Source organism: Oryctolagus cuniculus, chromosome 1 (assembly GCF_051225735.1).
Source record: "Oryctolagus cuniculus isolate XC-2025 breed Fujian yellow rabbit chromosome 1, ASM5122573v1, whole genome shotgun sequence".
Classification (NCBI taxonomy): domain Eukaryota; kingdom Metazoa; phylum Chordata; class Mammalia; order Lagomorpha; family Leporidae; genus Oryctolagus; species Oryctolagus cuniculus.
In genome coordinates this window covers 61,516,406-61,531,566 of record NC_142867.1, presented here as the reverse complement: position 1 = coordinate 61,531,566, position 15,161 = coordinate 61,516,406, and the positions used below count along the sequence as shown (strand labels likewise).

The following is a 15,161-nucleotide window of genomic DNA, read 5'->3' as shown; positions in this document are numbered from 1 at the left end:
ACTTTGACTTCTACCTGCATATTGCTAATAAAATTCTCTAAAAAACCTACCTAACCTCTACCATCAAAACATGCATTCTCTGACATGTCATGCAAATACTGTCAGGGTCTTTTCTCTGTCTATCCCTTCCAACTCATTTTAAGGCATTACCTCTCTTCTATTCTCTAAATGTCCATCTTACCTTGTCTTCATATCTCACTTTGGTTGCCATCCCTAGTCTTCCTCTGTAGTTCAACTACACAAACACATACATGGTATTGCCATATCCAACACTTTTTTTGCACTTAGAATAGTTGTTCTCATATGCAATAGATGTCCACAAATAATAGCAATATCATGCCACCAGCAACACCCCACCCCCACCCCCACCCCAGTCATCCACACAGCCCCTCCAGCCTACCCCACCCCACCCTCACCCCTGCAGCCCCTTCCCAAGCAGCACTGTCCCGCTGGGTCCCCCTGGGAGCTGGGCCTCAGCCCCACATCTGCTTAGTTCCTGAATCTGCCCACGAGCGGTTTCCAGGGCCAGGCACCCAGGCCCTGCTGGTCCAGGAGCAGAGACAGCTGCTGGCGAGCCTCCTGGTAGGGCCCAGCCTTGGCGGCCTTGTAGGTCTTCAGCGCCAGCAGGTGGGTCTTGCCCAGCGCACGGGCCACCTGGCAGAAGGCCAGGAGGAAGGTCGCCTTGCAGAGGTGGGACGGCGGCCGGAGACGGCCATCTGCCTTCACACGCCCCGTGGTTGCATCCACGACCTCCACGTCAGGGTCCCCCAGGCTCCAGTTGAGGCTCAGGTTGTGGCAGGTGTTGGAGATGGAGTTGGAGGGGGCCACGGGGGGGAGGCTGAAAACAGGTGATGGGTGGTGCGAACGTAGGGAAGCGGCAGGCACGGCCCCAAGGCGCTGTCCAGGCTGGGCCACATGTGCACAGCCCTGCTCATGGTGGGTGGGTCGTGGCAGGGGTCAGCCAGGACGAGGCTGGTGGCATAATAATAGCAATATCATCACTGGCACTGTTGATGTAGCTGGTTAAGCTGCAGCCACCTGCAGCACCAGCGTCCCATATAGGTGACAGTTTGAGTCCCAGCTGCTCCTTTTCCAATCCAACTCTCTGCTAAAGTGCTTTAGAAAGCTGTGAAGGATGGCCCAAGTGCTTGGGACCCTGCACCCACATAGGAGACCCAGAAGAAGTTCCTGGATCCTGGCTTTGGCCTGGCCGAACCATAGCCATCTCAACCATTTGAGAAGTGAATCAGTGGGTGGAAGATCTCTCTCTCTCTCTCTCTCTCTCTCTCCTCTCTCTCTGTCTGTCTCCACCTCTGCCTCTTTCTAACTTAATCATTCAAATAAATAAATAAAACTTTTGAAAAATTATTGTGAATCTTATAATAGCATTGCTGCTGCTATGCTATCCAGACTAGGCTCTCTGGAAAAGCTCAAATGCAGAATTTTCTCACATTTCTCTGGTAAGGATTCTGTCTCCTATAAGCCCAAATGAAGATGCTCAGCTGCACTGTTCAGCACACTAGCTAGGACCCTCTTCATAGTACTGTTTGGTAGGACATTCTGCTGTCCGTATCCTGTGCCACACCCTGATTTGCCTCTTGTCCTCTGGCCATAACCTCTACTTATCTTGTATACAGTGGTGCCACTACTTGCGTGGATGTGTTCTGATCACACTGCCATGTCATAAACTGCGTGAGTCTCTGTGCTTACTTTGAATCTATATGCCCCATTTTGGGGTTCACCCTCCCAAAATTCTTATCAACCACCCCCTATGTGAATGACATAATACCTTGTTTGGTGATGCTATCCAAGTGTGTGTGTGTGTGTGTGTGTGTGTAAATGTGTCTATGTGTATGACTTTCTGTGTCTGTGCTGAAAGGGGAGAGAAACATGCGCATCACGGATAACATCCATTCAGGCTCTGTGAGATGGCCTGAGAGAAGATATGCTAACTGAGCATTTCTAAAACATGATGGTATTTGCTAACAGATCAGGAAAGAAGGTAAAAAGTTTTTTTTTAATGAATAAATGAATTTATTATCTTTATTTGAAAGGCAGAGTTCACTAGGGAACACCTATAGGCCCTTCTCTGTTGTTTGAAAAGGCAAGAAGTTTTAAAAAGCCTGTTTGTTTTTGGGCTTGTTGAAGGAGTGTCCTGGGCTTTCAAAGTTGAGTAGACAGCCTTGGGAAAGCCTAAGTCTGGACATGTTTTTTGAGGTGGGATCATATATGGAAGGTTTTAACCTGGCTGACTTCTAGGCTCAGAGATAAAAACAACTGGAAGAGATGAAGAACAATTGAGTCCAAATAAATACAGATAGACATGAAAATGAGTGCAGAGTGAGAGGAGCTTTGGGAGGTTATGGTTGTTTCAAAGCAGATGAGCAATTTAGAAGGTAATGTTGGCATCACATGCATAGTCCTCTTCATATATCAAGTCCAGCCTCTCTGGAAAATTATGTATCCATTCTAATGGAAAAAGGTAAGGAGTCTAGGAAGTGACAAGTGAGAGGGATTGGTTCCTTCATAAAGCAGAAGAGATAAGGCGTGACGGAACCACTTTTTCTATAGCAGATCTCTGTTGGTGGCCAGAGCCCAAGAACTGAGCTATCTATAGTTAGGGGCTCCTCAGTTTCAGATGAATTCACAGAAGTGGCTAGAGATATTTAACGTGCCCTACCAAGAGACCTCCAGGCCTACCAAGAGACCTCCAGCCCTGGAGACTTTGTTTGTTCTTGGCCTCTCCCAGCTGGAGTTGTGGTATTTCACGTGCACCCGGGAGAGGGAGGATAAATCCTTCCCTGGTAGTCACCAGCTTAGTGCCGCTCACTGATGCTGGAGCCACCCCTGCACACCATCTTCCTTCTGCAGCACAGGCTGCCTGGGCTTCACTTTTTTTAAATTTAACAACTGTTGGTAAGTGTCCACTACTATCCTAAGGTGCGGTTTAAGGGGGTGGGTATTAAGAATGCATGTAAGAAAATGCAGACATCAGGGGCTGTGTAGGTGTCCCAAAGAGCAGTGAACCTTGTCCGAGTTCTAATTTTGGCATCTTTTCTAATTACTTGAGTGACCTTAGGCAAATTTATCCTCCACACTTGAGCATTGTTTTGTTTTTGCTTTTTCACTTGAAACTGAAGTCTTGAAAAATCCAGATGCCCACAGAAACCCTTATGTTCTGTTACTCTCAATCTCTGCACTGAAGCTGAAGGAGAGAAAAGATCAGAGAACAAGACCAGGGCTCCCTGGAGAAAGGGAGACAACACCGTCAGTATTCTGTTATGAAAACTGGGAGAAGGTCCTCATTGCTCTTCTTGCCCAGCACCTGTGTAGCAGGCCAGGCCTTCTCTGGATCCTGGGAGTACATGAGCTTCCCACTGGCACCAGAAGCCCCATTGTTCCCAAAGATTCCCATAGTTCCCATAGATTCCCCATAGTTCCCATAGTTCCCATGGATTCCTCCAAGCTGTCTGGTACACTCAGCCTTCTACTTTCTCTAATCAACAAACCATCATTAATTTATGCAAATGTATATTAGGTCATTTTATGAGCAGAACCAGTAAGCATAGCAGGGAAGATCTTGCTCTTAATCTGCTCCCAGGCTAACAGACTTGTTTGTCCCCAGTTCTCCCCGCTGGAGTTGAGGTGTTTCTTACACACAGAGAAGGAAGGCAAACCCCTTCCCTGGCAGCCACCAGTCTGGCTGGTACATTTACTTCAGAAAAATCCCCTGCCATGCCCAAGCTACAGTAGGTTGTGTGCACAGGAGTTAGCTACATAAGGTGTAAAGGAAAGTTCTTATAGAAAGAACTGTTCTCAATCCAGAAAAATTTAAAAATAAATGTTTAGATATGAGGAAGAATACTAGAGAACCAGAATTGTTTATTATTAATTTTAAATTTTATTAATATAAACAACAGATTTCATGGGTACAATTCTAAGATAAGCATATTTCCCTCCCTCGCTCAATCCTCTTCTGTCCTTCCTTTTTTTCCCTTAATTTTGGCAAAAGCATAATTTCAAACCACTCTATAATCACAGGATTAATGAACCACTAACCATAATAGTCAACAAGTAAGAACAAGAAAGATCACAGTTCCATAGGACTTTAAACAAAAACTAAAAGCAACAGATAGTCATGTACCCCATAAGCATGAAGGAGAAAATTGGGGTAGACTGGAATATAGGGTATAAGCAGTTGTAATTCAGGAATTTGAATGTTATTTTTAAAAACTTGTACACATTATGTCAAAGCTGGTTTTAAAGCTATCTTTTGCCATAATGTAGTGAATGAGTAGAATAGTGCAAACTATTGTTTGTTGGAATAATCTAGGAAGACATAGTAGGGCAAAATTAATAAAGATGTTGGTGAATAAACATATTCAAAGCAGATAGAAATCCCAGGATTTAGCAATTAGTTGATTTAGATTAGAAAGACATGTGATATATGGGAGTGAAACATAAAGCTTAATTTTTTACTTAGGCTACTAAGATAACAAACAGGCAAACAAGAAGGTTATTAGGGGAAGAGATGGTAAGTTAAGGTTTTGAGGTAACTAAAATGTCACAGTAGAGATACTCAGTATGTTGCTAGATTTATGGGTCTGGACATCAAAAGTAAAGAAGATAAGTTCCTCAAGTTTAGATTTACCACTTATCTATTATGGATGATAAAAGAAATTATGGGGTGGATGCCACTGTCTGAGGAGAAACAATAGATCATTATCCAGAAGTGACTAAGGATAGAAACATCTTTAATTAAGGAATGAACAACGAATATAAGCCAGCAAAGAAGACAGAGAAGGAGAAGGAATAGCAATAATAGAAATATGGAGTGAAAATTGGCAAAGATGTTATCAAAGAAAGTTTCAGTAAGTGTGGTGGAGTTGACAATGTTGGACCAGATGATACTGAAGGTGATGGTGATTGTGTTGCTGCCTATGATTGTGTGAATGCTGGTGAATCTGAAGAATTAATAACCAGAAATATCCATTTATTTTCAGCACAGACCCTGTGGAATGCCAGCCCAATACTCTTGCCATCCTCAGGTCATGTTCCTGTCCAACATTACTCAGTTTAGCCCCATATTCTACCTCACTGGCTTTCCAGGACTGGAAACCATTGAGCACTGGATTTTCATCCCCCTTTTCTTTATGTATCTTATGGCCATCTCGGGTAATTGTTTCATTCTAATAATTATTAAGAGCAACTCTCGTCTCCACACACCCATGTACTATCTACTGTCCTTGTTAGCCCTCACTGATCTGGGACTGTCAGTGTCCACCTTGCCTACCACAATGGGGATTTTTTGGTTCAAATCCCACAGGATCCACTTTGAAGCCTGTCAAATCCAGATGTTCTGTATCCACTCCTTTTCCTTCATGGAGTCCTCCGTGCTCTTGGTCATGTCCTTTGACCGCTTTGTGGCTATCTGCCACCCACTGCGGTACTCGGTCATTATCACTGGCCAGAGAGTAATCAGGGCAGGCTTGCTTGTCATCCTCCGGGGACCTCTGGCCCTTATCCCTATTGTTCTCCTCCTGAAAGTCTTTCCCTATTGTGGGCCTCTAGTTCTCTCCCACTCATTTTGCCTACACCAGGAAGTGATACATCTGGCCTGCACAGACACCACCTTCAACAACCTGTATGGGCTGACACTGGTGGTCTTCACTGTGATGCTGGACTTGGTGCTCATAGCACTCTCCTATGGACTCATCCTACACACAGTTGCAGGACTGGCTTCCCAAGAGGAGCAGCTCCGAGCCTTCCAAACATGCACCTCACACCTCTGTGCTGTGCTCGTATTCTTTGTGCCCATGATGGGGCTCTCCCTGGTACACCGCTTTGGGAAGAATGCCCCACCTACTGTCCATCTTCTTATGGCCAACATCTACCTTTTTGTGCCTCCCATGCTCAACCCAATTATCTACAGTATTAAGACCAAAGAGATCCGCCGTGCCATCACCAGCTTCCTTGGTCTTAGAAAGGCCAGTGCTGAGTTCTAGGGTTAAACGTGCCACTGAAAGCTTATAAAAAAGCCCTAATCAGGGCAGATACTTTTAGCCCTGTGTATTTGTTATAATACTTCATGTTCCCCAAAACATTTTTGTCTTCACCATGAATAAAGTATGGATGAATTTATTTTTTGAGTTTTGCCTCAAAATTACTCATCTTCTCTTTGAGTTGTAATGCCTCATTCTACATCTGAGATCTTACCTTTTTGGTGATATCTAAAGTTGTCAAGAATAAGTCTATAACAAGAGTCATCATTAGGGGCAAGTACTGTAGTGTAGCAGGTTAAGCTGTCCCTGCAGGGCCTGCATCCCATATGGGTGCTGGTTCGAGTCACGACTGCTCCACTTCTTATCCAGCTCCCTGCTAATGTACTTGCGAAAGCAGCAGAAGATGACCCAAGTGCTTGGGCCTCCACATTCATGTGGGAGACCTCGAAGAAGCTCCTGGCTCCTGGCTTCAGTCTGGCAAGTGGCCATTTGGAGAATGAACTAAAGGATGGCCTTTCAAATAAATAAATATATATGTATGTTTAAATAAGGAATAAAGAGTTGTCTTTACTATGCAAACGTTGAAACCAAAATAAAACTAAACAAACTTTATGATCATTAAGTAAACTGAAAGTAGATCTTTGTAAAAATTAAGATTGGGAATAGCAGAGGGAGGAGGAAGAAGGGTTGGAACATGGGTGGGAGGGAGGATAAGGTGGGGAGTATCACTATGTTCCTAAATCCATATATATGAAATACATGAAACTCGTATAACAAATAAAATTTTAAAAAACTGAAAAGGGACAATAAAGAGCAAATCCCCCTAAATAGAACCAGGCAGAGAACAAGTAAGTGTCATTTGCTCTAATTCTCCACAAGCAATATAACTCTTTCAAGGCTCCTTGGGCTTATTGCATCTTCTCTGCCTGGCCAAGGTCCTTCTCTTCTAGCTAAGCAGTATCTTCTTGACTCCAGAGTCTCATCAGAATTCATGTGCAGTTCCCCAATTCCTGGTTAAGACAAAACTTGCTCAGCGTTTTCTGAAGGAGATTCCATCTTACTCTGTTTCCCTGGTAGAAGCGCTTCACCTTACCCTAGACGTCTCATCTCTGATTTTACTTTTCCTGAAGACTCCCAGATAACACCTCAAGTCTCATATTACTCTAAACTCTGTTCACTTCCAGGCACTTTAGTTTTTAGATATTGCATAATGACATATAATATGACAAAACCTCAACCAACAAACTACCACAGAAGTGTCTAGGTGACAATCCCATGGCTCAAGAGGACATGAATCTAATCAGCTTATCCCTATTATTGACTAAATGCAATGCCTTTTGGAATCTCAGCTTTGAGATTGCTTTCCCAGGGACATTTTCACTCATAGGCCCCTTTTCCAGTGCTGGTGTAGCTAATGCTTCATTTGTTTGCTTCCACAGAACTCTGTATTTACCATTGTAACATTTATCATACAGTAATAATGCACTGTGTGTGTAGATAATGAACCTCTACAAATAAGAGAATATAAAAGATAATCCAATAAGAAATTCAGCAAATACGTGAACAGGCAATGCACAAAAGAGTGAAACTAATGTTCCAAAACACACAAGACAACATATTCATTTTCAGTAGAGATCAGGACAAAAAAAATAAAGACAAAATAAGACATTTCGCCAATAACTAAGAAAAAATTGAAAAAATCTGATAATACCAAATATTAATTAGGATGTGTCACTGCTAATTGTCTGGGGGTCAGTGTAGGCTAGTATATGCCTCGGAGAGCTACTTGGGATTACTTATTAGATGTGAGCTATGTACCCACTCTATGATGTAGCCATTAATTATTTTTTAAAAAAATGCTCATACCTCTCATACAAGGATATCTCTATAATATTGTTCACTGCTGCACTGTTTCTAAGTGCAAAAATTGAAAACAACCTGGTTGTTCCTCAATAGAATTGACAAGCCAATTGTAATACTGTTGCCATATAATAGCACACGCCATTAAAATAAATAAACTGTAGCAATATGGCACAGTGTAAATAAATTCTAATATAATATTGATTCCAAACAAGCTGCACATGTATCTTTATGGGATCACTTTTATGTAATATTTAATCATAGATTGTCATACTATCTGTGGATTATGAATCGTGAGAAAGTATGTGCATATATACCTATGTAAGTATTTCATATATAGTTTTGAAAATCAAACCAAAAATTTTCATATATGTATGAGAAGTATTATAACTATGTTGAGAATAATATATAGAAAAATATAGAAAGCAGTTAGCTTTAGAGAGAGAGGTAAGTAAACAGGATATTTGTGCAATGTAAGTATGTGTGTGAGTGCATATGTATGTGGAGTATAGGGTACTCGTGGAGCCCCTGCAGGGCTAGAGTCACAGTGGATTAGTCCTGGGAGGCCCTACATAACCTGAGCATGCCTCCAGTCTTGGACATAGGCATTCCTCAGAAATAGGTTCCATTATAAACTTAAATTCAGTCCATGTTGTTGTTAATAACTTTTTTCATTTTTATTTTCATTTTAAATAATTTTTAACAGATCCAATGTGATTTGTTGACACAAATCAAAGAACATAATAATAATGATAAACTTTAAGTATAAAAACTGTCTAAGATGGTCAGGTAGGTATTTGTACTAGTGGACCAAATTGAGTTAAGATTCCTACTCATGAGCCTTCTTGGGGCAACATGATCACAAATACCTCCACAAGATGAGTATTTACATGCTAAATTTATAATGGCTTGGTTATATTTCAGAATATAGGAGCAATCAGCCAAGCAGCTGAAAATGAGTAAATCATCCTCACAACTCTGGCCTTGAAAACCTCCCAGGGGTCTGGCACTGTGGCACAGTGGGTTAAAGCCCTAGCCTGCAGTGCCAGTATCCCATATGGGCGCTGGTTTGAGTCCTGGCTGCTCCTCTTCTTATCCAGCTCTCTGCTAGTGTTCCTGGAAGGCAGTGGAAGATGGCCCAAATCCTTGGGCCCCTGCACCCATGTGGGAGATCTGGATCAGTTCAGCTCTGGCAGTTGTGGCCAGGTGGGGGAGTGAACCAGCAGATGGAAGACCTCTCTTTCTCTATCTCTACCTCTCTCTAACTCTGTCTTTCAAGTAAGTAATATAATTCTATAAAAAAAATTGGAAACTTCCCAGATCTAGATATGGAAGAGGCTGGGGAAATGACCTGGCCATCTGTGGGAAGTGCTGTTAGGATAGAACTCAGGATGAAGGCAGAGAGGCCACTAGCTCAATCACCCGATCCAAAACAAAACATCAGTGGGCATTCTCAGGGCCAAGGATAAGAGGAACAGGAAAACGAGAGAAAAGCAATGACTAATTCAAAAGGAAACTGCAGAAATGTGACTCTGTTTGGGATAAAGTACACTCATAATATTTTGAGTGCTTCCTATGTTTGAGAGTTTTTCCACTAAATTTTTTTTCATTAGATTTTCTTTTATACCCTCTAAAGAAAGTAAAATTATTCCTGTTTCAAAGAGGAGGAAATTGGGGTCCAGGGGTCATTTATACATTCACAATTAGAAACTAGAATCAGAGAGGTAAAATAGTGAAATCAAGTGCTTTGATTTCAGTTTCAGTGGGAACTCAATCCAGGTCTATTACATGGGTTAGCAGGGACACAACTACTTGAGCCATAAGTGGCTGCCTGTCAAGGTAGACATGAGCAGGAAGCTGGAATTTAAAGGAGTTGGGACTTGAACCTAGGCTCCTAGTTTCAACCTGGCCCAGTCTTGGCCACTGTGGGCATTTGGGGAGGGAGCTAGAGGATGAGAGCTCTTTCTGCCTGTCTATACCTGCCTCTGCTTCTCAAGAAATAAAATTTTAAAAAATTTAAAAATTTTATTTTGGTCTTAAAAAATGTAAAGCTACACATAGGAAGAATCTTCAAAAATTTGTGACAAATACACACTATGAAAAAACTATATAGGTTTCAAAAAGTTTTCACCAAACAAACTTATTTTTAATTCCATATGTTCCACAAAGTTTTTTGAAGTGCCCTCAAATAAGGGCGTGAATGTACACATATTCAGTCAGTACATGTGTGTATGCATGGATATTCATCCTCATGGATTCATGTAAACTTGAAAATAAAATTCAATTTGAAGAAGAATAGTGAGGCATATACTTGTATATATATGCATGTATTGTTCTGTGCATATGTTCACGTGTACATTTACACAAACTTACACACTTGCATACCCATAAAGAAAATCACACCACATTTTCTTCTATATTCTCTCAGAATTTGTCTTATGATTCCCCAAGAGCGTGTCCTTGTGGTCCTCTATTCTTGGCCTGGTATTCCTACACACCCAGAGGCAGCATATTCTCCTAAGGCTGGTTTGCTCATTTTCCCCAGTGGGTTGGCAGGCCACAGGAGAGAGACTAGTTCTGGAGTCATGATAGGTACAAAGGCCAGCCAATCCCTGCCTCTAGCCAGTGAGCTGGGGACCAGGCCCAGGACCAGCTATAGTGAGGGACAGGTGGGCCTTCACAGAGCAGGGGTTAGGCTCACCCTGCAGGTTCTGGTCATGAGATCAGAAGGATGAAAAATCTGTTCAGGTAAGTAGGAGCTGGAGTTGTTGTTCTGAAATGCAGCTCATTCCAGGTGCACACTTCATCTCCCCTGTTTTTGCATCATGGAGGACTCCTCTCTGAGGATACAAACTTCTATGTGGCAGAATGTCTCATGCTAACAGAGGAACACTTAGGGTCTGTATTATCTGTCTCTCCTGTCTTGATTTAGGGACTGGTGCAGGGGAGTTTCTATTTGGCTTCTAAATCTGATTTTTTAATGAGGTACTAGATTCTGTTTTTTAAATTTGTCCTCTACTTGGTCTTCTCAACCAAAGGCCTTGTCCCTTCCTCCAACCCATGCATCCAGTTGCAGAACCTGTAGGATCTGCTCTCAAACCAAATGCCTGATGCCCATTGCTTTTCACTCCTTCCTCGTTTTCCTATGTGGCTGATTCAGCCGCATCACCCCCTTCACCTCTCATCTACCTCTGCTTTCCCTCCAGGCTGTCTCCTAACTTTAGTTTTGCTACAGAGTAGTTCTGTGACTTTGGCAAATCAAATAAAATGCCAATTTCCCACCCTTCCAAGTTGGAAAATTGGTGTGATTATGTAGTTTTAAGGATCTGGAGAATCAACAAAATGACAAGTCTCTCTTGCTTCAGGGAACAGAGTCAAGTTCTTTCTGAGGGATGTTTCAGACACCTGAAATTTCTCCGTTTAATAAGGCTGGGTTAAAGATGCAAACATGATATCCTCAGTCTAGACATTTGAAATAACTAAGAAGATGTTTAATTTCAAAAACTGAACACTATCCACAAGTAAGAGGAAGAAGCATCTTCAATTAAAAAGAAAAAGTGCCTATAGGAAAAAAAAATAAATGCCTGACTTGCTTTGATGATATTTAGCATTATAAGTGCAGCAATAATACATTGAAAATGTGTTATATACTAACTACTCCCTATAATCAAGTGTTAATTTGTTCAGGGCTCAAGCAAATATGCAGGGCTAGATGTTATAATGATGCCTGTTTTACAGATGAAGAAACGTTGAACTGCAGAAAGAGTGATTGATCCACAATTCCACTGAGGCATGGTGAATCAGCCTGCAGTCCTACCTCTTAAGCATACTGGTGTGAAATCCAAAAATTGAAGGTATGGAATCTGCAAATAGTAAATAAGATATATCAGTGAAATCACTAGCAGTCTAAGCAGTCAAGGAAAGTTATTAAAATATATAATATATTAAGTAATATGAAAAAGATGTACATTATTTAGAGCACTGGTTGAGGAATGAGAAAGTTAAAATGAAAAGTAGTATGTATATGCCTCCTAATTATAATTAGAAGCAATGCAAAGAGTATCAGTGGTTCTGAGTCACAGAACTCTTTTTCTCTCCTCTGAAGTTTATCTGTTGGTGAGAAAACACTGATCCATCACCAAAACTAAATGTCTCACAATGGTCCATATTACTCTCTTGTAAATTGTTGATTATTGTATAGTATATGAGGTTCTTTTGTATATTTTGTTACATTAACTCCTCTTAATTTTTATGAGTATCCCACATTGACAGATTTAAAAGATCAGGCCTTAAGATTTAGGCCACTAGAAAGTAAAAACAAGAGTTGTGAAACCATGTCTGCTCTATCCCACAGTTTAGTAACCCCAGCTTCCTCATCTCCTTAACATTTCTTCCATGTCCTCTTTTTCCATTGTTTTCATCAGGGAGTCAGGTCTGTTTTATTTATGTAATGAGAGAGTTATATATGAGTTTTTTGTGTTTAAAGTTTCTTTCTAAACCAGGGACTTTGATTAATTTCCCAACCTAAGATATGGAGGTTTCTTCACAGATACATCTGGTATTCAGAGGTATCGTCCTCTTTCCTTGAGAGACATGCACACATACAGACTGCTTTCCTAATCAGGCATTCAGAAGGTGTAAGTGCTTCTGCCATCATGGAGCAAAGAAGCAATGTGTATTAAAATTTTGAGGCCGCCATGAAAGAAAATTTTTGACATCATTTCTGCAGCTTCAGAAACATAGGCTGGGAGGTTTAAGTTCTTGCTTGTTGTGCCCATATGCGGATTAAATATTGGTAAGTCATGCTCTAATACATAGATTGGCTATGGAACAGAAGTTTCCCATTATGCAGAACAGCCCTTTTATTAACAGGGATTCCAGTGGGCAACATACTTCTTTCAATCTATGTAACATAGATTATTTTCTCTACCTTTCTGCCTTCCCATACTTAAAAATTGAAGTGATCATCCAGGAGACTGTGGGATGGACACAAAGAATTGTGGACATGTTAGAGTTGTTTTATTCAGGAAAAGCCAGATGATCCTCAATCTCCAATGGAGGAATTTTGGTAGTGCTTGGAGTGGTAGGAATGGGCACTTGGAGTCTATATGCTGGACAATTCTGCATGAACATTGAAGTAATTTTTCTCAACTGTGTCCCCTCAGTCACTGAAAATTCAACATGCTGTCACAAGATTTTATAGACAAATGACAAATTACAACTTTCTTTATATCATCGTACTTCAAAAAATGTCTTTAAAATTTTTTGTTTATATGAAGGGAACAGGTTTCATGTATTTCTTTTTTTTTTTTTTTTTGAAAATTTTTTGACAGGCAGAGTGGACAGTGAGAGAGAGAGACAGAGAGAAAGGTCTTCCTTTTGCCGTTGGTTCACCCTCCAATGGCCGCTGTGGCGGGTGCACTGCGGCCAGCGCATCACACTGATCCAAAACCAGGAGCCAGGTGCTTCTCCTGGTCTCCCATGTGGGTGAGGGCCCAAGGACCTGGGCCATCCTCCACTGCACTCCCGGGCCACAGCAGAGAGCTGGCCTGGAAGAGGAGCAACCGGGACAGAATCTGGCGCCCCGACTGGGACTAGAACCTCGTGCGCCCTGACCAGGACTAGAACCTCGTATGCCTGCACTACAGGCTGAGGATTAGCCTATTGAGCCGTGGCGCTGGCCTCATGTATTTCATATATACAGTTTAAAGAACTCACAATCCCTCCTCCTTCTTTTCTTATTTTTTCTTTGATTTTTTACAATGACATACTTTCTTTTTTTTTTTTTTTTTGACAGGCAGAGTGGACAGTGAGAGAGAGAGACAGAGAGAAAGGTCTTCCTTTTGCCGTTGGTTCACCCTCCAATGGCCGCCGCGGCCAGCGCGATGCGACCGGCGCACCGCGCTGATCCGATGGCAGGAGCCAGGAGCCAGGTGCTTTTCCTGGTCTCCCATGGGGTGCAGGGCCCAAGCACCTGGGCCATCCTCCACTGCACTCCTGGGCCACAGCAGAGGGCTGGCCTGGAAGAGGGGCAACCGGGACAGAATCCGGTGCCCCGACCGGGACTAGAACCCGGTGTGCCGGCGCCGCTAGGCGGAGGATTAGCCTAGTGAGCCGCGGCGCCGGCCTACAATGACATACTTTCAATTTACCTTATAATCACCATGTATTTTCAAACCTCTCAATGCCAGCTAAAGAAATGGGAAACTTCAAACTATCACCAGTTATATATAGTGAAATCACTATGAGAATTAGCTCAAATTGTGAATAATATTATCTTATTCTAGATATATTCCTAATTTTAAGTCATGGCTACTTTCTATATTCTCTTAAGACCAAAAAGATTGAAAGGAGAGAAATGAATTGATAGATAGTACTAGGCAGGTCACTATCATCTACAATCAATTAATTTTATATGCCTTGCCACAGGTTACATTGCTGCCATCTGCCTGAACAAAACTTCTCAGACTACAAACACTAAAACATGTTCAACAGCAGTCAGTGCACCCCAAAGTATTTTTTGTTGACTGGTCTTCCTGGACTGGAGACAGTGTACCCCTGGTTCATCTTCCCATTCTGCTCTACATATCTTGTGGCCATCATAGGAAATAGTCTGATCCTGACCGTGATCAAGAAAAACAGTTCTCTGCACCAACCGATGTACTTGTTCCTAGCCATGCTGGCCTTTGCAGAACTTGGTGTCTCTGCCTCCACGCTGCCCACCGTGCTGGGCATCTTCCTTTTTGGTACCAATGAGATCCTCTTTGAAGCCTGCCTTTTGCAGATGTTCTCCATACAGTCCTTGTGTACTACGTGCCAATGATCAGTGTGGCTCTAGTGCACCGTTTCATGAAGCACGCGGCACCCGCTGTCCGTCTCCTCTTGGCCAATGTCTGCCTTCTGGTACCACCTGTGCTCAATCCCATCATCTACAGTGTTAAGACCAAGCAGATTTGCCAGGGGTTGATCTAACTCTTTCTTCAAAGAAAATATTAAGGCATTTAGGGCTGTTGAGACCATGTCCCTCAGGTCAGTTTCATTACCAAAGGCATTCCAGGGAAGGAGGGAGTGCACACTACCTTGTCAACGTTAGAAAGCTTGAAAGTGATACGTGTTAATGAGTGTGTGGGAACACGCGTTTTCATATAACATGCGTTTCTTAGTATAGTACAGTTTTTGTGCACATGCTCTTCAATAAAATATTCTAATTATTAACACTGCTCTAGATTTATACTCCAATCTATTCATGGTCACAGAGACTTTAATAATTTTCACCTTACCAATGTTTAAAATGGGTTA

At 42.0% G+C, this 15,161-nt stretch overlaps 2 protein-coding genes across 2 annotated transcripts; both read left to right on the top strand.

Annotated features, from left to right (window-relative positions):
* The first annotated feature begins 5,018 nt into the window (after positions 1 to 5,018).
* Positions 5,019 to 6,005, top strand: OR51M1 (olfactory receptor, family 51, subfamily M, member 1). The gene has a single exon (NM_001171456.1). The coding sequence runs from the start codon at positions 5,019 to 5,021 to the stop codon at positions 6,003 to 6,005; it is 987 nt and encodes a 328-aa protein (NP_001164927.1).
* Positions 6,006 to 14,346: 8,341 nt separating this feature from the next.
* On the top strand, positions 14,347 to 14,685 carry LOC149128426 (olfactory receptor 52E2-like). Its single transcript, XM_089305661.1, has one exon. It carries the CDS (start codon positions 14,347 to 14,349, stop codon positions 14,683 to 14,685), a length of 339 nt encoding a protein of 112 aa, XP_089161787.1.
* Positions 14,686 to 15,161: the final 476 nt, after the last annotated feature.

What these genes read in the sequence shown, in the direction of transcription:
- OR51M1 (NM_001171456.1), top strand. Translation starts at nt 5,019, where the DNA reads ATGCCAGCCCAATACTCTTGCCATCCTCAGGTCATGTTCCTGTCCAAC.
- LOC149128426 (XM_089305661.1), top strand. Translation starts at nt 14,347, where the DNA reads ATGTTCAACAGCAGTCAGTGCACCCCAAAGTATTTTTTGTTGACTGGT.